At 38.9% G+C, this 20943-nt stretch overlaps 2 protein-coding genes and 1 long non-coding RNA gene across 3 annotated transcripts in view; all 3 read right to left on the reverse strand.

Annotated features, from left to right (window-relative positions):
- gpc5a (glypican 5a) overlaps positions 1-8544 on the reverse strand; it is a 146777-nt gene extending 138233 nt beyond the window's left edge. Inside the window, exons 1-2 of the mRNA XM_015045856.1 lie at positions 8016-8544; positions 4328-4489 (exon numbers count right to left, since the gene is read on the reverse strand). Of these exons, the coding sequence (XP_014901342.1) occupies positions 4328-4489; positions 8016-8160 (307 nt within the window). The 5' untranslated portion in view covers positions 8161-8544. The remainder of the gene's footprint in view (positions 1-4327; positions 4490-8015) is intronic.
- Positions 8545-8826: 282 nt separating this feature from the next.
- Positions 8827-11398, reverse strand: LOC106955623 (uncharacterized). Its single transcript, XR_001426620.1, has 2 exons — positions 11143-11398; positions 8827-9909 (listed from the first exon to the last, which is right to left on the reverse strand). It is a non-coding gene; the product is annotated as an uncharacterized LOC106955623 (long non-coding RNA).
- Positions 11399-17048: 5650 nt separating this feature from the next.
- Positions 17049-20943, reverse strand: part of LOC106955596 (ephrin-B2a) — a 20046-nt gene continuing 16151 nt past the window's right edge. The window contains exon 5 of the mRNA XM_015045858.1: positions 17049-18726. Coding sequence (XP_014901344.1) covers positions 18311-18726 — 416 coding nt within the window. The 3' untranslated portion in view covers positions 17049-18310. The remainder of the gene's footprint in view (positions 18727-20943) is intronic.

Consider the following 20943-nt stretch of genomic DNA (forward strand, 5'->3'; position numbering starts at 1 on the left):
AATAATACAAAAACCAAAAAAAAAAACACAAAAATAAATTAGTTTTTTTTTTTTTTTTTTTTTTTCTTCTTCTGGTGAGAACAGGAATCTCAAAACGACTCCACTAATTTCCTTCAGGCATGAAATAAAATAAGGCACAAAACCATAACAATGGTTTTAAGTTTCATACACTTTAATAAGCAAGACTTATGTTTGTTACTTGACATGCTTTATGAGGTTCAGCCTATTCATCAAGCAGATTTCTTAGAATAAATCATTTTTACTGATATTGTTAAGTGAATTTTTGTGGCTGCACGTTTGTTTTACTGAATCCAGACTAGGCTGAGTTACGACAAAGTACTGTAGCAGCAGGGAGCTGTTGACCATTCCCGTGTTATTCCTCTCAACACGCATCCACAGTTAGCGCAGTACAAATCAGAGCTTCGGAAATGGTTCTACAAATCAACATTTTCCCAGAGGAGAACATTGCTTTGATGCGGTGCTTTTCAGACCGCGGTGCTATAATTTGCACAGCCATCCTCAGACGTTCTCTCGGGCGTCTCAACAGCTGATTCATACAGCACTCTGTTTGACTTTTATGTGACTCCTGGCCGACGGGGAGCCGGGATCACTTAGGTTGGTTGCCATGGTTGTGAGGCAAACCTGCGCGGTATGAAGGAAAGATCTTCCCCGAAGGCCTTCTCGACGGGCTGCATATTTGTGCATTGTGTGGACAAAGCGCAGAAACCTCACAAAAGCTGAAAGAAAGCACGCAGTCCTGATAGACTTACTGACAGACGGGTAGCAGAGGAAAACACACAACGTACTGAAGATTGCAGCAATATCTGCTAAAAGCACACAATTAACTTTGGATTTGTTCCCTCTTCCCTCCTTTCCTGATGCTCGGCTGTCTTTCTTTTAGCACAGCAAGTCTACAAACTGGGCTAATTTAAGACACAATATCATTGAAAGAAAAGCATAGAAAATCAAGCTCAATTTGTGCATGTTTAACTCATGAGAGGGAAAAAATAACTTTATGTGTTTATTTTGCATCTCACATAAAATAAACCCATATATTAGGTTCTGTTGTCCCGCTACATTCCACTAATGTCTTCATTCCAATACCCTTCCCTTCGCTGCGTCATATAAAGAGACGTAATTGATGGCTGCGCAGAAGACAAATGACCGCATTAGCTGGCCTCCTTTTATCTCATCCTTCTTCCTGTCGGTGGCGTTATAACTCTGTTTGTTTGTTGATGTCTCTCAAATTACAGTGCCGACTGCCAATCATTACTGAATCTGTGGGGCTTTTCTTTCCCAGTAAATTGTGAATCTCCTGTTCACCAGAAAACTCCTGTTACTGCAATTGGGATTGAGTATTTCTGTAGAAATCTCACAAAACTAAAAGTGTTCATCATCACTTCCTTAATAGAACTGAACAACTGATCAAATGCTCGACTTGTGAGTCTCTGCACACGACAGGTTAAATGTTAAACAATGTGGTCCTGTGACAACAGTGCTTAAAAAGTCTACTGAGAATTGCCTTGAGTGTATGAATTTGGTTTCTGACATGACTTGCAGTCTAATTCCATATTTATACAAACAATATCGATACAAATTAGCTTCAGTGTCCAAATATCTCACAAAGACAAGAATGTTATCTTTCATCCATGTAGGTGGTGAAAGCATGGAGAAAAAAAAACAGTCTTCTTTCAGTAAATTGGTTAAAACAGCTGTTTTTATAGCTGACTCTTTTTGTTAACTAAGTTATTTATTTACATAATCAAGTCTGTTTGAAGAGAAGAGATGTTTGGCTTGGAGCTGAAAGAACAACTCGTTTTAGAGTAATACAAAAACCACTCGCTGTGTAACGTTGCAATGCTTTTAGTGAGCTTTGTATAAGCAAACAATTTTGTGAAAGGAAGTTTATGTCGTAGGTTTTACTAAACACAACTCTACATTTAGTGGCTTTCCTAAAAAAGAAGAAGAAACAAGGGGAAGCTTTTAAAATAAGACCAAATATGGAAAAATGCAAGCACAATTATGTCACATAAACATTTTAAAGTGATTTGGGAAATGCCTGTGTCTGCTTTGCACAGCTTGCAGATTTCATCTCTTTTGCAAGATAGTTTTTGCTCAGTCGGATTAGATTTGGATTTCAGGTCTGGCCTTTGACTGAGCCATTCTAATTCTGTCCTGCTAAAAAGTGAACCTCCACTTTCTTTGGCAGCTTCTAACAGCTTTTTTTTTCTCAAAAGACAAAAAGCATCCTTAAAGCATAATGCTACCACGGTACCTATGGCAATGCTGTGTTCTGGGTAATGTACATTGTTAGTTCTCCACATTTTTGATGAAGGCCAAAACAATTACATTTTTGTCTTATCTGATCAGAGCATCTTTTCTCTACATCTTTGCTGTATCACCAATAAACTGAATTTTTTAAGTATGTCTTGCACTTAACTCAGATTTGATAAGTGCAAACTCTCCTATTTAAACTCAAAATCTCTGCAGGTTCTACAGAACTACCTTTAGGTATGCAAGTTCAGACGGATTGCCACGTCATAAGATTTGTAGGTTTGACATACTTTTCCACATTTCTGTGATGGATTGAACAGTGGCCAGTGAATTGTTACACACTTTTGAACAATTTTATCCCTGACCTGTCTGCTGTGTTTCTTGGTCTTATTGGTACTGTTTTTCATTAGTGCAGACAACTTCCAATACAACTGGATGCCTGGGATTTCATTACAGGTATCAAAGAAGTCAAGGGGACTGGATCAACTTTTCAGATTTATATTTTTTTTTAATAATTTTGAAAACGGTGTAACATTTTCTTGTTCTGTGACTGAACCAGAAACATGGAGAGATGGTAGCAATAAAAGAACAAGAATAAAATCATCAACAGTTTTCTCATCCTTCACTGACTTCTTATTTTGATGATACAGAAAAATAAAATAGTCAAAGTGATGAATGATCCAAATAATGGTTAATGTGTGAAACACATTTTCTGTATATCCAGAGCCAACAGTGTGCAACAGTGATCCTCACAAGCAAAAGAAAAATAATCGGATGGTCTGTTGCCACTTGTCTTGTACAAGCTGGATGTTAGAACCGGCCGCCGGTGTTTGTTGACTGATGGGAGTTGATGTTGACGGGGAGCGCTGTTTGGTTTGGCAGGAGCGAACATTGGCTGCCGTTCTGCAGATGAAACCATGTGAGTTTAGCGTGTACTTTCAAACAGTTACGAGCTGCACTCCTGCAACATTGCTTGTGTTTTCTCCCAAACGGCCCAGAGCTTACGAGAACTTTAGAAGAAGTAGAGAGGGGGGGAAAAATAAAAATAAAAAAATCACACAAGTCCAAATTCAACTCGACAAAAAGTCGGTCTACTGAGGAGCTAAGGACAGCATCACAGTCAACAAGTATTTAGAAAAAAGAAAGGAATACAGAGAATGACAATTTAGTGTTTTCTGTAGCAACTAGCTTAAGTATGAACTACATACTGAAAAGGTTCAATAACAGCAGCCTTGTGCTATACAGCATCAGCTATCCTTTGCCTCAACTTTGAAATTTCATTTCATGTTCAAAGCCTGAACGAGCAGATGACACATTTACCAACAAAAATAGGGTATTGCCCCTCCAAACCTCAGTTAAAACACTGTAATCTTGCGGGGCTTTCCTATAAATCACTGGCATTTCAGGGGAGGATAACAGCCTGTCTTTAACCTGAAAGGCAGCATTAAAGTGAACAACCTTAATGACATGTCTGAGGCTGCGTGTTCAAGTCATTCACTTTGGATCTCTTGCCCACCAGCCTCAGCCCTCATATAACGGCTATCAGCCGGAGTGAGAGAAAAAGCCCATGCTAGATGGACAAAAGGAGCAGACGCACAAAGAGGCAAGTCGGTGCTTGGCGCGTCAAACCCTGAATGAAATGATGGAGAGGAATCAACACAAATCAACACAAACTGGAGGGGGATGCTCCCCCTCCAGTTCTCTAAAAAAAACTTATGGTTTTATTCTATAAAAGCATACAAAGTGTCAGGGAGAGCTTGCAAAGGAAAGGATGTAAGTAGAAGGAGCTCTGTTTATCCCCCACAGCTCATGCCTTCAGCAGCAAAAACCAACAAATCTGAGCTGCAGATCTGTTGCAAGAGGTATAGATCTCTGAGTGGGACATATCTGTTTCATCTGATGCACACACACACACACACACACGACTCATCCGTATCTTAACGACACCCACACAAACATCTGCACATAAACAGTACAGGGTAAACATTTGCACTCAGCTCGTGTTCACGAAGCTACAGCTGTGACGCCTAAACACACACACACAAGCAATTACCTTGAAAGGCGGCCACGTAGCGCGACAGCAGCAGCTTGAGTCTGGAGCTGTAGATCTGCAGGAGGTTTTGGACGTCCCGCCGGGCCGCCACCTGGTACTTCTCCTCCATCTTTTTGGTGCAGCACGTCGAGCTTTTGGACGTGCACACCTGGAGATCGGCACCTTAAAGCAGCCGACATCAAGTGTGAGGATCTCAAAATGGTCATACAAGCACATAAACAAAATTAAAAACAATAAAGTAAAAGTAAAATAAAGTAAATTTAATGCTACAAATTGCTCCCAGAGCAAATACAGATCCTCTTAAGCACCTTTCTCGGTCTTCAGAAATCCAAGCCTATAACACATGAAAGGTATAAACTGGGGATAAGCATGTTGCCTTTAAGTTAATCCATGTAAAACTCCCCTTTAAGACAAACAAATCTGGTGGATTTGCCACCCCAAACTGACCAGATTCATGAAAGGAATGTACATTGTGACAAAGAATAACACTTTTACCTTCGTCAGACTAAAACTACAGCAATATTTGCACAAACTGGAGAATGAACACATACAATTGTAATAAAAGTCGTGAGGAGTGTAAGTGTTGCTCTTGAAAGAAGTTATCCTTTTTAGTGCCTTGTAAATGTGTAAATATCACTTAAACATTTTGTGACATTGCGACCACAAACCTTAATTCAATTTTAGCGAGATTACAACATAGTGACATGGAAGGAAAATGAGAAATGCGTGCGCATGTATTCTACCCACTTTATTCTGATCCAGCTAATAAAACCCAGTGGAGCTTTCAAGAGTCACACCTTTGTTAAGCACAGAGTATCTGTGCATTAATGAATCTTACTAAAACACACAGCTACTCTGTGAAGGCTTCTGAAGGATCTCAGAGAAAATTAGTGAACAAATACCAAGAAGACTAATGATGACACCAGACAGGTCAGGGCTGACGTAGCTTTGAACATCATCTAAAAACAGAGCACCATCTAAAAATGGAGATAATAATAGACAACTGCAAATCTATTTAGACATGGTCCAACTAAGCTGCACATAATAGCTGTGTTAATCGCAATGAAAGATGATTCTATGAAATGTTAACTCAAAGGAGTTGAATACAAATGTATGGCACACTTTCAGGATTTGTATTTGTAAAAAAAAATATTGCAAACCATGCAAAATATGTCCTTCCTTTTCAAAATCAAGTATCTATTCCTGCACTTCAGCAAAGCCAGTTGTGAAACCCCTAAAGTTTGCACATTTGGACAAGCCAGGTTGTGGTATTGCAATATGCTTATTTTATCATATTTTATTTATTTATTACACTGAAAAAAAAAAACTTTTTTTCTGTCTTGAATAAGACTGTACATATACATACTGTTCAGTGTTCCCTGTATCTTGTATTTCCTTTAAAGTTTATGTATTTATAGTTAATTTCTATACGCCGGGAGCCTGAAGTCAAATGTCTTGTTTTTGTTAAAGGGATATAAACACAAAGGACTGTATGGAGACATTTTATAATAAAGATAAATCGACAAATTATCAACTGTTAATTTTAAAATGTATAAAATACTTTCTTAAGTCATCAATAATAACCTCAAACATTACTGATGTTTATCAAACAGCTAAAATTTAATTTAGAAAATCAAGTGTCTCGGGAATTGAAAGTCTCTCCGAATAAAACAGTTACTGACTCAAACAGATGAAGTCTTGGATTTCCTTTCAGACACAGATACAAGCCAGCGTGCACCAGATACAGGACAATCAAAACATCCCAAAGGAGACCCAAAACGCTGCAAAAGCCTCCACGACAAGCCCAGACAGAGTTTGCAGACTGTTGTCAGACGCTATTAACTCCCTGCAAGCTCTGATGGTGAGCAGAGCTAAGTGATGGCATACGTACTGGAATTCAAAGTCTTCCAGATAAGATTGCGTGAAAGACTTGCTTTTTTTTTTTCCACCTAAATGCATGCAGGGGTCTATTTCCACCTTCTTGCAAAGAGGAGTTGCGACTTGCTATGTTTTGACCCAGACCGAAGTATGTTTGTTGCTTGTTTTTATTGTCAAATTTAGATACATTTTTTCCTCTGTCTGCGGATATTTCTGCAGGCTGTTATTCACAAACCTAGACTCTTGTTTTAAATAAGTGCTGAGATCATTCTGGCCCACCAACAATAAAAGCTGCTATCTACCATCTGTTGTACTTCGGAACATCAAGCTGAACCCATCAAGAAAGCGATTTGTATCTTTCAGCTGGCGTGATGGATTTAGATGCGACAGGGTGATAAGAAAACTGTCAGCTGTGACGTATTTCACAACAGTAGCTAGTGTTTTTACAGGATCTTATCTCTTAAACTACTGAACACCGCACTGCAAACAATTTATCTGAGAGAAAACAAATTTTAGTTTCAGCTATGACAGAGACCAGCCACAGAGGCGTATTTAAGGAGAGGATATGTGGCACTATAAGGGAGGGGGGGTTTAGGAGGTTGTTGAGGGTTTTCTGTCAACCCTGTCAGGAGCCATGGAGTTTACAGGCTACATTTTGTGGCAGGATGGCAGTCAACACCATTTAGCTTTGCTTTTCCAAAAATGAGGACAGAGTTCAGCAGGAGCACCAGCAACGAACCATCCAGTCAATGACGGTCCACTAAGAACACCCACAATCCCTCCCAAATTTTGCACATAATTACCATGGGTGGCATTCAGAAAGCCAAGTTTACCTAACTTTAAACAAAATAATTCCTATTTATCCCTCAAAGCCACTTATCTGTAGTAAACACCCAACGGGGGGGGGGGAGTTTCTGTACATTTCAATCAACAAGTAATCTCAGACGTCACAGGGTTAAGACAGCATGACTTACACCAGCAGATTCACAAATACAGCACATAATGCTGCTTAAACCTATTATTGTCCTTCTGTATTTTAAGTTTTAAAAAAAGTGAAACAGTGCTACTCTTTCATGAATATTTACTTGCATTTAATAGGATATAAACAAAGAGTTTGTAATTAACTCAATGGCTCAGCAGCATCCAGGTTGTTCAGCCCAAACCACCAACCCTGCATTTCTCTGCTGACAATTAAAGATGCCTTTTTACATTACTGTATTATTACTATATTTACTACATTCAATTAAAAAGCTGATCTTTTTCAGCATTTGTTTAGAGGGACTGGTTTTATAAATCTTGTGTGTTGTTCCAGTTCAGTAGTTTACTGAAATGAAATGACTTAATATTCAAATGGGTTGAATATTACTGTGCTTGTGCATCCTCTAGCTTGGAGACCATAAGACTATTTTGAATCATTTCCACTCAGCATGGACTAGTTTGTTTTAATTTCACTGCTGCTAATTCAGAGATCAAAGCCGATATTAAATAAATGCCAGTTCATCAGCCGCAACTGACTGGTTCTCATCACACTGGTTTAATAAGGCTGAACCTTAAAACATTTATGAACAGCGTTTTTTCCAAAGTTTATGAAAATACTCCCCCAGTGTACTTTGCAAAAAAGAGATAAGTACGTCCTAGCAATCAATTATGCTATATGATGAACCTGAAAAACCACTTCACATAACTTTAGGTCCAAAAAAAAGAAAGAAAAAAGAAAAGAAAAGAAAAGAAAAGAGCAGACCGGTCCTATATCAAATCACATTAACTAGAAAACAGATGGGTTCTGTGAAGACCCAACTCCTCCGCTTACCTGATCTGGGACTTGAAGGTAGAACCTGATTTGGTCCAATTTGCCTGACTTGAAAAACTTTATGCACCTCGCTGCATGTGTCCAGCTCTCCGAGTCCTGATCCGCACAAACATAGAAAAACGCAGTACCTTAACAGCGAACTCATTTTAGAAAATATCCTAATTTATCTAGAGAACGTGGAGCTTCTTGGAAGTCAGGGTTCCTTCTTCACACATATGCAGACAGGTATCGCAAGAGTACACATTTCAAGTTACAGAAACGGAATTAAACCGCGATAGAGACGGTTTCTGTGCGACTCAGACTTAAATCCAGAAAACGATTCAAAGTTTCTGCGGTGCGACTCTGAAATCGCATGCTGTCCAAGTTGGCTGGACCGACAGCAGAGGCGGTGCCACCGGGTTACCTGCGTAGAGGCGGGTCGCTGAGTCCAATGGCGCCATCTAGTGGACACCCAGTTTTATCATTTTCCCCATTGCACAAAAACGTCAAATGATCGGCTTTGATTAAGCCATAAAACCCGCAGAACAAACGCCTCGATTTAAGCAAACATTTAGCTTGCACATTTTCTAACGTTTGACATGTTAAGAGTAATAAACTTCAGCTAATAGTGATTGTTCAAAAATAAAAGTTACAATTTAAATCAAACTAATAGTTCAACATAAGATCTAGAAAAAAAAAGCATAAATGTACAGATGGCGAAGTTGGACACATTTTTTATGTTGGAAAAAATACTGCTACTTTTAACAGTAAAGGGTAGATTAAATAAAACTTTAAAAACATCAACAGGACATGGAAGAAATCAGAACAGTAATTTTGTTTTAATTTTTTTTTTATTATTTTTAAAACCACACATAAACATCTACATAAAAAAGCAATGCAAAGAGGAAACATGCATATAGCCCATACAGATCACATAAATACACAGGACATCATAGTTGCGCAGCGGTTTGGCTAACTCGAGGTCTGCTCAGGTCATCTCCCAGTTCCTTTACAGGCCGGGACAAGTGCAATACCTACAGAACAACAGCATTGCCACTGATCCCCACCTGAATAGGACAGGACATCTCAACCAACCCAAGCAGGACAGCAAGCGGTTTCCCTCAGAAGAACATGACCCGTCAACGTAATCAGTTTTGCATGGATTTGCACAGCACACATCTGTTAAAGCTGAATGCAAACCAGCAAAACTGACCAAGCGACGAACAGATTTGACGTCGACTACCCAGCCCAGGCCGCGAGAATATACAGTTGGAAATACTTCAAGTGCTTACATTGCAGTAGATATGGGGACAAACACTACCTGCACTATAAGCACTTTAGTACTGCAGAAACTGTGGTCAGAGGATGAGAACCAGCAAGCAATCCTTGTGCTGCTTATAAACTGTTTGCTTCGTATTGTGCAATGATGCTCTTGATGTTGACACCCCAAAAATCATGGATTTAAAAACAGGTGTAGAGCAAGCAGGCCACCATCAGTTTTGCATAGATTTGCACAACTCATCTATTCTTGTAGTGCAACTATGCAAAACTAGCAGTGAACTGCAAGATGTATATTATTTTTTTGCCCAATTAGTAATTAGTACTGACTTGGCGGTGCATATTACAGCCCCTTATGCCAGAAGGAGCACTTAGGGCAGTAGGTGCTAGTCTATTTCACTATCTGCACTAGATGCACCTTAGCACAAAGACAGTACTTCAAGTGACATTATAGCAAAGCAAAATTTACAAACAAGTGTCTGTGTATTGCTGTAAGTGCCTCCACTGCAGTAGGTATCACATATTACTACCTGCACTGTAAGCACTTTGACAATGCACAGACAGCATCACTGCTCCCCGGCAAAACCGAGACGCTCATAACTGTCCACAGCATGGGCTTCAGCACCTCGTGGTGGATCTGAAATAGGAAAGTGAAACAAAGAACACAATTAGGACAAGTCAGATTTCAAGGCGACGCAACAGAAAACCTATGGGGACAAGTCTAGAAGGAACAACAAGGTCTAAACGCCATCATAGGCAGTGGTGTTTTGACTGTTGTAGACTAAGAGCAACACGAGGTCGCTGAAAACATGAATGAGCAGAACCGCTGCTGCGCCTGCGCGGAGAGCCAAAGCCGTTCACCCCTCCCCCACATCTTCTAACATGGCGCCTCGAAGTGCGCCAACGTTAGCACTTCAAACGACTTTAAATCAGGCGAGCTAATACAGCATTGTGTGTTAAAAGTATGGAAATTACTTCACAGCTCCGTACTGTTTATGTACCGACCAAAACGTGTGTTGTGGTTTTTCAGCCGCCATGAGGAAAAATTATAAACAAAACAAGGCTGTGGTTCGTGTCGGAGTAGCACCCGCAGGTAGCTTAGCTGCTACGAAATGCTGTTTGCTTGGTTAAAAGAAAAAATAACTTCCAACATCCATTATAGTTACAAATGGAAGTGGTGCAGGGTGATGTGTGGTATTAGAGGAAATAAACTGGTTATCTTAATATTAAGACAGACAGTATTTAGTTAAACACGAATTAGCCGCTACTGAACTAGCAAACATGTTTAAAAATAAACCAAAAACCACGTGTGCCCTTTCCCCATTTGTTTGGTCGTCCTTACTCTACATTTTGCATCAACTTCTACCTTCTAAGTGAAGGATTTTAGATTACCGGGAACTTTACTAGTATACTGATGCGCACAGGCTAGGCTAGCTAAGCTAAAACGCGCGGCCTAGAGCTGCCCCATGTGCTGCTGCTTTGTTCTGGGGGGCACTTTAACTCACACACCACTGCACTCGACACTCAGCCGCAATTTGAGCACATTTTTACAAACTAACTTTACACAAGCCGCACTTGTGTCTTTGAGTGCATTCTGCTCTAATAGAAAGGCCGGGTATTTTTCCACGCCGCTCGCAGCCGAGAAAGGTCCACGCCGCTTTTTCAAATCTCCCTCATTCCCTCAATGGTGGAGCTGAGGGGGCTGCCATGCGCCTCACGCTACTCTTGTTTTCATCGCCAACACGCCATTTAGACTGTGTGTTTATCCTTACACAACACTACGAGCAAGAAAAAACAAGTAAAAGGACCACGGTGCACAACACTGGGGATTTATTTCAGTAAAACATGCGCTCAGACCCGACTTCCTTACCGATAAACATGCGCTCCACTCACCAGCCGAAATCCACCATCTTCGCTCACTTGCTCGGGCTGCCGTGCTGGTCTCACGCCGACAAAAGAGGCGAATAAAACCGCTACTATCCCGAAAACTTTTCAAACAGCGGACAAAAACGAAGCATAAAGTGAAGTCGGAACCCACATAGAGCACATTTGGAGCCCAGAGATGCTTCTTAGAAATGATTGCGGGGTTAAGAAAGTGGCGCGAAGGCGACCAGTTGGTAACCATGTGGGTGAATGAAGGGCGGCTCCCACTGAACGTAAATATCTAGCTACAACCCCCAACTCCCCCTATTAGCATACATAAACTACGGCACTTCCGACATATCTCAGCTCTTTTCTGAAGGAGACAGAGAGGAACGGACAGGGGGGAAAAACTCTCTGTTGGAAAGCTTTTAATTAACAATTAAAAAGAAAGTAAACTCAGTACGCATTTATATGGGTATTTAAACTCGACTGAAAAACATACATATACAACCTTATTCTTAGAAATTAATTTGATGTAAAGCAAATATTACAGAATGCTGAAGCTAATTAGGGCATATTTAGTTCTTCAGCTGCCGTGTGTGCAACTGGAAAATCAAAACAATTAATTAACCTGTTGCTGCTTCACCACTAATTATGATTACCCAACACTGTGTTATTGTTGCACAAAACACCGTGTTGCTCATAAGTTAGTTAAATACTTTCAGCCTCAAACGAAGACAAAAACTGCATTTGGTTATTTTACTATGAAGTTTTTTTGTTTTGCTTTTTTCTGCAAGTTAATTTATAGAGCTTTACAACGTTTACTTGGTCATTATTATCTGTATATTTTCTGTTGTTCTTTGCAGGGGGAAAATCTGTGCAATTCCTAAACTAAGGATAAAAAATTGTATTAAATAAACCAGCATTTCGTTACACAATTATATAGCCGCATTTTTTCTAAGAATCTGAAGCCCATGTACTCAGATGACATTTGTTTAATATTTTACATGTGCATATGTTTGTATGTTTATGTCTCTATGTTTCTAAATGTTATTTCACTACTCAAAAAATATGTTAGACCTGTTTTACCAACTTGCAGTTTTTCTGCACCATTACCCAAAAATAGAAAGTATTAATCAGAGCAATTAACCCTGATTAGAATTATATTGATTCTGAGAATATGAATTGAAACAAATTATAATGTTGTTTTATATATTTTTTAGATAAAGATAAAACAGAATAATAGTGATTTTAGATTTTTTTATCTAACTTTTAAGAAAACTATATTTTTTTAATACAAAAGAATAACAAATTTACACATATAGGAAGAAGCTGTCAATTTGCTCAGTCTGCTTAGTTTAAGCACCAAAACTAAACGTCTGCAAAACTGTCCTGTAAAATTTCTAAGAAAAAAAAATCAACTTTGAAAATGTGAATTTGTTGAAAACAATTAATTTAAGCTAACTTTAGTTATGTTTCTCTGTGTTGAGTTTAGTTTTTGTGGAGGGTTTTTTTTTTATTTCTTGTTCAGAAACCTTCAAAGTAATTCACACACTAAAACTACCAACACTTTGGTTTGTATTATTAACAATCAAAATATTTTTTAAAGATAATTTCAAAATGTTAAACATGATAGAACTCATAGAGAAATTGAGAGAATTTTAACTTTTCTCTAGTTAAAACAACAAAGCTTGATGTTTCAGAGGTTTTACAAGCTAAGGCGTCAAACCACATCAGAAGTAAACACTGCAGTAAATCCTGCACTGATGCTTCCACATTCAAAAAAAAAAATTGTGTTTATATCAGCAAACTATTTTTATCGATAATAGAGGCATTTTGAGAAACGAAATAATTGTTTACAGTAAGTGCTTGTAGTTTTGAATTGTTTTAATTATCTGAATGTGTGGGGAATGTTAACCCTGAGCTCTTTAACTTTATTCAAATTTTCTTATACTAAATGAAAATCGACGTGACCCTCATTCAAATTACATCGTTAAAATCCACTCAACCACATTAAGACTGTTTTAGACATTTAAAAAAATGCAAAAGAAGGACACCTTATCTGCATTTCATTGTGGTTACTTCAGAATCAACTGAAGTAACCAATGCAGAAGAAGGATAGTAAATTGCAATCTCTCAAGGAGTTTAGCAACAATCTTCTTCTGCTGTAAGTGGTAACATTTTACTGACTCAGTTCATACATTTACCACGGGTTTATTTTATGTTATTTTTAAAATTTTGGGTATTATCTGCAGTTTTACTGAAGAAAACCTCTCCAAGGCCTAAAGAGGCCATTTGGCCATAACTTTTACTATAGAGGTAAATATGAATATTTAGATGTGTCCTCCCACCAAACAAAATCTACGGGTAGCACCCTGCTGTGCCAGTAAAGCAGTGTCTCTAAAGATGTCTTTGTGCATATCATAAATATGGAAACAACCAAATAAATAACAAAAATAATTGTTTTCACAGGAGTAGAATAACAAAGAAGTCACAGATGACCAAATAACCATCCAGATACCTCCCATAATCCCCCCTGTTAAGCAGAACCACAGCGCAATTATTATCATAATAGTGGTTGGATGAAATGCATTAGAGAGATTTCATTTGGTCAGAAAGTGTTAGCGAGTATGCGTTGTATGTGTTCTCCACTTCAGACTTCATGTTTTATAAATAAGCAAACAACAAAATATTCTGCAAGAAAAAGGCCTGCAGCTCAAGGTTTCTGCTACTGAAGCCTGTTGACTTATGAATTAAATCTTTAAAAAGAATTAACGTATTACAGTATATAATGTGGCCAGCAGAGGGAACCATCAAACTAAATACTGTACTGTAATGACACGATTGTTGTGAACAGTAAGTGGGAACTCTTGCTTCCCTATCACTGAGGTTTCTGTTGTTTCAAATTGGTTAGTTTTGCCGCAGCGGTCAGCAAAGGGAATGGAAAAGCAGGTGCCGAGCCGTGTGCCACTGGTTTTATGTTCCCCATTCAACACAGGCTGGTGGTCAATTAGGTAAGATAAAGACCCATCACAAGATTTGGTCGACTTTATCGAGAAGTCTGCGTTAAACTCTAATCCCCGGTCACCTGACACTGACAGAGAACTGGACAGCAGCTCGCCCTGACTGCTCTTCTCCACTCCACACTGTGGGAGTGGGAGCGCTCAGTCATGACCCCCAACCCCCCACACAAAGCCAGTAGTTCCTCTGCATATGGAAGTGAGGTGGGGGGTGGATGGACACGGGGAGGTTGTAGACTTCACATCGTCCCATGGGGTCAGATAAAAGCTTACAGCTCTCCTTCTTTAGACCTCCCCCTCTGCCCTGAGCTCCGGCTGCTCTGCACAAGTGCTGTAAAAGATTTATCAGCAAAGTAGGTAGCAAACCTAATGCAACTAATGCAAGTAGCACCTTCAGACAAGACATGATTGATATATATATATATATATATATATATATATATATATATATATATATTTTAACAAAGAGTGTTTTTTTTTTTCCAGATTTGAAAAACAAGTAAAAAGCAGGTAACAGTTTTCAATACTAGATTGTACTTGATATCCAAAACATCCCATCAGATAGCTGGAGCACTTCTTTTCCTCCATTCTAAAATGGCCCACCACATAAGCCCCTCCCACATCAGGGGCCGTGAGCCCGGGGGTCTCTGTTTTGTTCTTCCTATAGAAGCCTGACCGCCATTGTCTCAGCACGACCCCAGGGTCAACTGAACTCACCTCGCTCGGCCACGACCCATTCAGATGTGAAGCTTCACATGGGATAAAACCATCTCTAAAGGATCCTTTAAGGCGAGGGGGTGGTCAGACGCTCACACACACCCGCACACACGCGCATCCGTACACACACGCACACACACACACACACACACACACACACACACACACACACACACACACACACGCATATGTTCACATAAAACAAACACACCACCTTGGATCAAATGTGTTTCTTTAGTGTATAAAGAAAAGCAATGTTCAACTCACTCACCTGACCAGTTTTCTGTTCAGATTACTGGATAAAATAATCAGAAAAAGAAGAAGACTTTTAAAGTGGCTGCAACAGGGAAGGTAGTCACAGAAAGTCAAAATGAAGTCATCTTTGACACATTTTGTCTTCTGTTCATTCAAATAGATCACCTTTAAGAGGGGGAAATCACATTTTGCTGGAGGACAAGAATGAGGCCATGCATGCCAGTCATCTGCAGCTTTTAGTTCTCTGTTCATGGTTCCTTCGCAGCCTGAAGGCCTGGATTTGTGTTTCAGTAGTTTCTCGATATAGACTTCTATGAAAAACGAAAAGATCAATTGAAAACTGTTTGTGTTTCCAGACTTTGGTCCCATTATCCGTCCTGCCTTCCTTCCTTCTTACTTTCCTCTTTCCTTCCTTGTGTTTTTCCTATTTACTTCCTTCCTTCCCCCCTTCCTTCAATCTGTCCCTCCTTTGTTCGTTCCTTCCCTCCTTTCTTTTTACCTTATTTCTTTATTTCCTTCTTTCATTCCTTCTCTTTCTTCAATCCTTCCCTCCTTCCATCCATCCATTCTTTGTTCCTTCACTTTTTCCTTCCTTGCTCCCTTCCATCCATCCTTCCATCCTTCTTCCATCCATCCTTCTATTCTTTCTTTCTCTCTTTCTTTCTTTCTCCCTTCCTCCCTTCCTGTTGACGTTGAATCTATGAAAGCATGGATCTCCTACATGATCACAGGAACCCTGTCTGTACTCAAAATTTACAGCCGCAACAAATTTAATAAATGAATTGAATGCAATCTAGGAGTTTATCTTTATCTGTGAACAGAAACAGCTGAGTTCAGCACAAAGGCTCTCCTGTCTGGCGTCTTGCTGTCAGAGACAACAGTGTCCCCGGTGGAGGCGAAGCTCATGGAGGCTGACAGGTTGAAAATGTGCGCCATGATGTGGCTGAAGGAGCATGAAACATGTTCACTCATGAGCGCCTCGCACATCGCCACAGGAGACAGAGCGACAGTTAAATGAGTGTTTTTACATAAATATGTTTTCTTTACCTGAGCTGGTGGTTTGAGAGCTTTTAGGCACAACACACACATGTGCCGCTCTGCCAAGAAAGCACTTCAATTGTTCAATTCAGTCATGAGTGAGAAAGTTAAGTGAGAACAGGGAAATATTTTCTTTCCCGCTCATTTTACACAACTTTGTTGGTTTTATTCTTAAAATTGCACCAACTAGGGAGGCGAAGAAGCATTCCAGGCAACATTTCAGCTGTGAATAACTTGCATTGAACTACAGTTTTGTTCAAATTTTTACCTGTTGAAAACTATTCAAAATTATGATTTTGACTACAAGACGGTAAAGCACCTTTCGATGAATAAGAGACATTTTTCAGTTTCTAATTTGATCAACATTTCCCAAGAAATTTTTCACAGAAATAATAGAACCAACGGCTCAAAAGTCTTGAATCATTTTTAATCGCTCTTCAGCAGCCAAACATCCTTGTAATATTTTGGAAACTGTCATATTCAACTTTTCTCCCGGATTCCTGTAAGTCTCGGAGTCTTTTGAGTTTTGTTTTGTTTCACTCTTGATGTGTCCACTTCCCGCTTTCACAAGAATAATTTGGGGGTGTTTTTCAAACAAATAAACCTTTCATACTTATTCATATTTTCATAAGTGTTTACAACGTGTCGTTTCATACGTAGCTCTCTGTTGCAAGAAAATATGGTTATGTGACTCTAGCAAATGTGATCAACCTTGTTTCGGTTTGATCCCAAAGCCTCTGAATTGAAGCAGTGCCACTGCAATGTAAAATCTTCACAAACTATTTACAGAAATTATGTATATTGTGAATATTTTGATGTTTATTTATATAAAATATTTAGGAGAAACAGACAGATAAACCAGAAGCCATCAATCAACTTTAAAAAGGCTTTTAATTATTTGAGCTCTGAGTTTTACCTTCCTGAAACCTCACACAATTTGACAAAAATATTTAGACACATTTAGACATTATGTAAACAGTAATCTTTCAGAAGAACTTTGTTTTTTCCTGTCCCAATAGACTGAAAAGTGCTAAAGACAAAACAATTTGACAGGAAAAAAAAACAGTTTTTAGTGTCAACAAGGTGATTTCCTGAAGCGCCGTTGAAAATAGACCAACTGAGGAATGATGGAGCTCTTGTTCTTTTGTTTCTTTTTACGTCTGGCGTATCTTCTGTTGTGCACTGTGTAGTATCTTGTCATGGTAAATGGACTGACTGGATCAGAACTGAACTGAACTAAACAAGTACTTTAAGGAAGTTTAAAAGACCTGCAGAAACTGATAATAACTTTGAGGCCACTTTGAGAGATTATTGGAAAGTCTAACACCAAAAGGTCCCAATAGTTTTAGGTTCAATCGAGAAGGAAAACATGTTTTCTGAAACAAAAAACACAAAGTCCTTTTAAAAGCAGTGCCGGGGCTTTTACTCTGAATGTGAATATTATTGACCTCCAAAACAATGGATGAATTGTTGTCATGGGCGACACATTGTTGCATATAAAAGTCATAATCTAAACTTCTTGTTAATTTTGTGAGCACCAGAAAAGGAATGTACTGCAACTTCTGCCCTGATTCATGTTACCTTTATCATGTGTTTACACAGACAGAAGACAGAGCTGGGAAATTCACAAACTTAATTATTAATTTAAAGACTGATTTCTAATTTACTTTATTAAAGAATTATACTCTTCGGTTCACTTCACACCTTTTCAGACAGGTTTACACAAAATGTTAGTGAAAAAATAAATAAATAAAAGTAGCATGTTCGAGTGCAATATTCTTCTGTCAATAAGTTATAAAGTTATCAATAAGTTAAATAAAACACAGTTAAACCTGCCACAGATGGTGACAGTAAAAAAAACAAACATAATAAATAAATAAACCTGTTTACTCTGTTAGCCATATCTAAGGGAATACATCTACTGAATGATACGCTAAGAGCCTGTCTTCCACTCAGATTGTCTCAAATCCTTCCACAGTATTTTGTGCATTTGTTCCAGTGTTGCTAAGCAAAAGGACAGGTGTCTCTGCAGGGCATAAAAACAGTGCAATCCAGCTTTTAACACACACACAACTCACATTAGCTTAACCTTGACAGCTGGAGTAGTGTTGTATTTATTTCAGAAGAAGTCATTAGAGGAGCTTATTAGACTTTGTAGTAGACGTTGGTGGGGCTCTGAGGCATTATCTCCTGAACTATATACACAGGAGGGCCATATTCACCACTCACACGCTCATAGTGACGGCAGATCATACTTTCGGAAGGCCGCAGAGGGAAGACAACCTCGCTGCGGTCTGAACCGTCGTTGTCGCTGCTGAAGCTGTCCCGCTTCGGCACAGCCAAAGTGCTGAGGGACACGGAGGCGGGCGGCTGGTGCGGCTGCTGCTGCTGCTGCTGCCGCTGCTGCCGCTGGGGGTCAGGAACACAGCAACGTTGATGGTACCTCCACAGCACCACTGAAACAACTACAATGACCAGCAGGAGGCTCAAGCTGCAAGAAATGACCCACACAATGACTCCTGGCCCAGACGCATCAGTCTGTCCGGCTTCAGAACCCACATCTACCATGGGACGTGGAGAAGAGACAAGAAAAACAAGTAGATCAGACGGAGTGCATGTATGAAGCAGAAGTTTCAGGATTTTACTTTATTCACTCCCCCCCCCAAAAAAAAAAAATAATAAACACGACATGTTAATAACACCAAAGGTTAAAGGTCTCAATAGTTTTTGTTTGATAATTAAACAAAAAGCAAATTGCTTTTGAGAACTTTCAGAAAATGGAACTTGCTGTCTGGAGTTCAGCAAAAGTCAGAAAAATGTGGGACACATGCTGCGTTTCTGTTGGATTCATAAATGCCACCTCTAATTAGTCTCTGGTATTACAGCTGAACTCTGATAAAACATGATGCAGGCACGTGCAGAGGGGGACGGAGGGGGTGCTGGGGGTGCTTGAGCACCTGTCCCTTTTGCTCCTTGCTCCCAAGTGCCCTTTTGGTCTTTTTTTTTTTTTTTCTTTTTGGTATTATTATTTCCTAAGCCCTCTTCTGACACATAATAACATGTACTAAAATTATTTGGTTTTTGTTGGGATTTTTTTTTACAACATAATAAGCCCCCCCACCCCCCCACCCCCCAACTTGTTACCTTTGACCTTTTGCCCGTGACACATGACGCAATTGCCTCTGGCGCAGTGAGATAAGGCGGCTAACTGTGGAGCTCAATGTAGCGAACGTTCCAGATTACAGAACAGTTTTTGGTGAATTAAAAAAACGATTTTGGTGAATTAACAAAAAAACGTTTTTGGTGAATAAAGTGGAGTAGACTTGCTACTTGTCAGATAACAGAAAACGTTGAACATATCGTTTCTGCTTCAGCACGGAGTAGCGGTTTAAGCTGAGAGGTAATGAAATACAACAGACACTGACAGGCCTCTGCGTCTGCCTTTCTCTGAAGAACTACTGAGCGGGAGGAGACAGACAGGTGAGGAAAAACTGATCTTATCTATCGATTCGGTATTTTTACCATACAAACATTAGGCTGTTGTTGTTGTGCTACTAGCTAGCTGCTAGCTAACGACTTTGCTAGCAAAGCAAGATAACTGAAAAGCTTCTTTCCTGCATCGTGAATGACAGCAGTCATTCTTCAGTATTGCTTATGCAATAGAGGCACATCGCCCCTCCAAAATCTGTCATCTCCATAATGGACATATGTCTTCTAATTTCCTTTGCTGCATAATGTACATTGCATTTATTCTAGTGTTAGGTAAATGTACCTTGAAGGAAATAGCACTTAAATAAAAGTCCAACAAGGATATTCATTTAGAATTAAAAATAACTCACCCTGAATTACCATGACAGATATAATGTATGTAATAAAAGTGTCATTAATGAAGGGGTAAAAACTCAACCCAGACTTTAAGTAAGTTTAGGGTCTGGTTCGCAGAGTATGTAGTTAAATTTTTCCCCAATTATTCAATGGGAAAAAAATAAACTAACCTCAGTTAAGTAAAATAAAATTGTAATCAAAACTTTTGGAATTGTAATGATTTCTTTTTAAAAGCAAAATGTTTTGTTTAAATAACTTTTTTCTAAATTAAATAACTCATTTTTGTCTGGTGAACTTAAAAAGTTATTTTCCAAACATAAACTTTTATTTGCACACATCAGAAATATTTTGTTGCGATTTTGGGCCTTGCTCACGACGTCATGTGAGAAAAAAGTTTTTCAAGCAAAACTTAGTAGGCTTTTCTCATGGTGACATAATTAACAATTCAATTTTTGCATTTGTTTTGTTGTTTTTTGTTTTTTTCTGCAGTTCCACGTTTTAAGTTTGATGCAGCTCTGCTTTCCTGAATGGACCATCTTCATCTCCACTGCAAGTGTAACAAACAGGCAGCTCTTTTTTTTTATAGATTACAGTCCACTAAAAGGTTGCATTGTGCCCTTGTTTACATTTTTAATAGTGTAATTCTGTAAAGACAAAATATGTCTGGTGGTCTAGCTCTGATTTATATATCTAGCTAAATTGGGGGTTTGAATATGACAATACTTTCTTATAACAAAATAGATCTGCAGAAAGAAATTACTAATAAAATATCTTACATATGCGTATGCTTTATATAGAGATTTTCCTTAGCTTTGACTGTATATCTCACAATTTTGTTATTTATTATTGTTTGTTAAACTCTGAACGTTGTGTGGCTTTGTTAATATTCTGTCTTAGAATGCGGTTAGAGGTGCCTTTTTTTTTTTTTTTTTTTTTTGCCCCCCCCCCTTTTT

This window comes from Poecilia latipinna, unplaced genomic scaffold, assembly GCF_001443285.1.
Source record: "Poecilia latipinna isolate Pla-1442-1.1 unplaced genomic scaffold, P_latipinna-1.0 Scaffold752, whole genome shotgun sequence".
Taxonomy (NCBI): Eukaryota; Metazoa; Chordata; class Actinopteri; order Cyprinodontiformes; family Poeciliidae; genus Poecilia; species Poecilia latipinna.